Source organism: Oryza glaberrima, chromosome 5 (genome assembly GCF_000147395.1).
Source record: "Oryza glaberrima chromosome 5, OglaRS2, whole genome shotgun sequence".
NCBI lineage: Eukaryota > Viridiplantae > Streptophyta > Magnoliopsida > Poales > Poaceae > Oryza > Oryza glaberrima.
In genome coordinates, this window is record NC_068330.1 from 13,863,097 (window position 1) to 13,867,254 (window position 4,158).

Below are 4,158 nucleotides of genomic sequence, written 5' to 3' on the forward strand. Positions count from 1 at the left end.
AGCATATGAATGATAGTAAATTAATTGTTAAAAACTCTAATTAATATATGAAAATGCCACCTGCGTGATTTAAAACTTTTAAAAATTCGAATAGTCATATATAATTAGCATATGAATGATAGTAAATTAATTGTTAAAAACTCTAACTAACATATGAAAATGCCACCTGCGTGATTTAAAACTTTTAAAAATTTGAATAGTCATATATAATTAGCATATGAATGATAGTAAATTAATTGTTAAAAACTCTAATTAACATATGAAAATGCCACCTGCATGATTTAAAACTTTTAAAAATTTGAATAGTCATATATAATTAGCATATGAATGATAGTAAATTAATTGTTAAAAACTCTAATTAACATATGAAAATGCCACCTGCGTGATTTAAAACTTTTAAAAATTGTAATTATCGCATATAACTAGCATATACATGATTTAAAATTGTAAAAACCTTTAATAATCGTGCGTAATTAACATATGCCATACAACAATTGATTTATATGGATAATCAATACATCCAAAATAGTTTACATCGTGTACACAATAATTACGGCAATACATCGGCGGTGACGGTTGACCGCACGTACTTTCTCCTCACTATTGTTCCCTCCTTGTGATCGCTACGTGAGTAAGGGGTGTCTTCATTTGATAGGAGGATGCTAGGGTCAATCGTCACCGTGAAAGGGGGTTGCCCATCCAACTGATCGTAATCCTCGTCAGTCTTGTTCTCAACTCCGACGATTTTTCTTTTGCCTGGGAGAACCATGTGACGCTTAGGCTCGTCAGGCCCTCTGCCCTTCTTTCCTTTGCTAGACATGTCCTTCACATAAAAGACTTGCGTTACATCATTGGCAAGGACAAAAGGTTTGTCCGAGTATCCAACCTTGTTAAGGTCAACCGTTGTCATCCCACTGTCATCAATTATTACGCTTCCACCAGTCAACCTAACCCATTGGCACCGGAACAGAGGGACCTTGAGAGGACCATAGTCAAGTTCCCATATGTCCTCAATGGCACCGTAATACGTGCCAGTTGTTCCATCATGTCCCATGGCATCGACACGAACAACGCTGTTTCGGTTCGTGCTCTTCATGTATTGGGCTCTCGTGTAGAATGTGTACCCATTGATCTCATATCCCTGGAATGTCGCGATTGACCCAGATGGTCCCCTCGCCAGGAAGGCCAGTTGTTGGTTGATCGTCTCGTTACCCGTGAGATGTGGTCGTAGCCACGCGGGGAAAGTATCAATGTGATGCCGTGTAATCCATGCATCGGACTTACCGATGTTTCTGGCACGAACTAGAGCCAAGTGCTCCTCGATGTAAGGAGCTACCAATGAAGATTGTTGCAGAACCATGAAATGGGCTTTACGGAATAAATTGTTGTCTACCGTCATTATTGCTTTCCTTCCGAGAGTTCCCTTTCCCCGTAGTCTCCCTTCATGGCGTGATTCAGGTACCCTGATTGGGCGAAGGTCTTCAATAAATTCTACGCAAAATTCGATGACCTCCTCTGTTCCATAGCCCTTGGCGATGCTTGCCTCTGGACGAGCACGGTTACGAACATACTTCTTCAGAACGCCCATGTACCTCTCGAAAGGAAACATGTTGTGTAGGTACACAGGCCCGAGAATACTGATCTCTTTGACAAGGTGACAAAGCAGATGCGTCATTATATTGAAAAATGAAGGTGGAAATATCAACTCAAAACTGACGAGACATTGCACCACATCATTCTGAAGGGCTTCTAATCTATCCGGATCGATGACCTTCTGCAAAATTGCATTCATGAATGCACATAGCTTTGTTACACATAGCTTTGTTATTGTTGCCCGGACATTGTCTGGAAGGATTCCCCTTATTACAACTGGTAGCAGTTGTGTCATCAACACGTGACAGTCATGAGACTTTAGGTTTGTGAACTTCTTCTCCTTCGTGCTTATTATTCGCTTGATATTCGTGGAGTATCCAGACGGTACCTTTACGCTCTCCAAGCATTCAAACATACTTTCCTTCTCTGCCTTGCTAAGAGTGTAGCTGGCTAGACTCAAATAATGGCTTCCTTTCTCCTTTGGTTCCGGGTGAAGGTCGCCACGTTGTTCCATATGTTTCAGATCATTAAGTGCTTTCAGTGTATCTTTCGACTTTCCGTATACACCTAGGAAACCAAGAAGGTTTACGCAAAGGTTCTTAGTGAGGTGCATCACGTCGATTGTGTGGTGGACGTCCAAGAATTCCCAATAGGGTAACTCCCAAAATATAGAGTTCTTTTTCCACATCGCTACGTGACCATCTTCGCTCTCTATAGGCTGGCTACCAGGCCCCTTTCCAAACACTACTTTAAGATCTTTAACCATAGCAAACACTGTTTTCCCGCCGCGATGTTTAGGCTTCGTACGGTGGTCCGCCTTATGTTCAAAGTGCTTGCCTTTATTCCGAACCGGGTGGTTTGCTGCAAGGAATCGACGATGACCCATGTACACAACCTTCCTACAGTGCTTAAGATACGTACTTTCTGTTTCATCCATACAGTGAGTGCAAGCCTTGTACCCCTTGTTGGACTGTCCGGATAGGTTGCTAAGTGCAGGCCAATCGTTGATGGTTACGAACAGCAGCGCTCGTAGGTTAAACTCCTCCTGTTTGTCCTCGTCCCACACGGGGACACCTTCCTTCTTCCACAACAGTTTAAGATTTTCGACCAGTGGTCTTAGGTACACATCGATGTCGTTACCAGGTTGCTTGGAGCCTTGAATAATAATCGGCATCATTATGTACTTCCTCTTCATGCATAGCCAATGGGGAGGTTGTAGATACACATCGTAACGGGCCAAGTGCTATGGCCGCTGCTCATCTCTCCAAAAGGATTCATGCCATCCGTACTCAAACCAAACCGTATGTTTCGTGCGTCCTTTCCAAAGTCTTTAAATTTTCTGTCGATGTTTCGCCACAGCGAACCATCGGCAGGGTGTCTCAGTATCCCATCCTGTTGACGCTCTTTAGCGTGCGATCGCATCATTCTAGCATTCCCCTTGTTCCTGAACAAACGCCTTAGCCGTGGTATTATAGGGAAATACCACATCACCTTAGCAGGAATTTTCTTCTTTGTTAGCTGCCTGTCAACTTCTCCTGGATCGTCTCGTCTAATCTTGTATCGTAGTGCTTTGCAAACAGGGCATGCTTCTAGGTTCTCGTACTCCTCACCGCGATATAGGATACAATCATTCGGACATGCGTGAATCTTCTGAACTTCCAGTCCTAGAGGGCACACTATCTTCTTAGCCTCGTACGTTGTCTCGGGCAATTTGTTTCCCTTCGGAAGAATGTTCTTGACGAGTTTCAATAAATCGCCAAATGCCTTGTCACTAACCCCATTTTTTGCCTTCCATTGCAAGAACTCTAGAGTGGTATCCAACTTTTTGTGCCCCTGCTCGCAACCTGGGTACAACGACGTTCTGTGGTCCTCTAACATCTTGTCCAATTTATAGGCCCCCTTTTCATTTTCGCAGTCCTCCTTGGTGTCCTGCAACATCTGACCAAGATCATCCGCAACGTCGTTACCATCAGCATCCCTTTCCTCCTCGCCCGTTTGATTTCCTTCAAATCCAACGTACTGAGCAAAGTCCGGAATATTGTCGTCTTCCACTTCATCTTCTTCCATTTCAACACCTTGCTCTCCGTGGGATGTCCAACAATTATAGCTTGGCATGAACCCCGACTCAAACAAGTGGAAATGAATAGTCCTGGATGCAGAATACTCCTTCTGATTCTTACACTTATTGCATGGACAACAAATAAAACCCTTTTGCCTGTTAGCTTCGGCCACTCTCAAAAAATAATGCACGCCGTCAATAAACTCTTTGGACCGCCGGTCAGCGTACATCCATTGCCGATCCATCTACATGAGTCGAAAAAAAATCGTACACAAATAATTATTCTTACAATAATGACAGTCATACAATAATTATAAGATAATTACAAACTCTTTCAACAGTCATACAATAATGACATATCTTTATTCATACAAAAATCATAAAATATTACACCAAATAATTCTTATTTACTATTTCTAAAGTTTTAAACTAATTTTAATGTGTTTTACTTCTTTTAATTTTCGTTTTAGTTTGTTTTCTATTATTTAAGATTAACTTTCACTATA

General features: G+C 41.9%; 1 protein-coding gene across 1 annotated transcript; it reads right to left on the bottom strand.

Annotated features, from left to right (window-relative positions):
• Nucleotides 1–571: 571 nt before the first annotated feature.
• LOC127773065 (uncharacterized) lies at nt 572–3,882 on the bottom strand (the record flags this gene model as incomplete). The annotated part of the gene is made up of 4 exons (XM_052299075.1): nt 2,850–3,882; nt 2,210–2,748; nt 1,281–2,068; nt 572–1,172 (listed from the first exon to the last, which is right to left on the bottom strand). Coding segments are annotated over exons 1-4 (2,961 nt in total), but the record flags the coding sequence as incomplete, so codon positions are not given.
• Between the last annotated feature and the right edge of the window lie 276 nt (nt 3,883–4,158).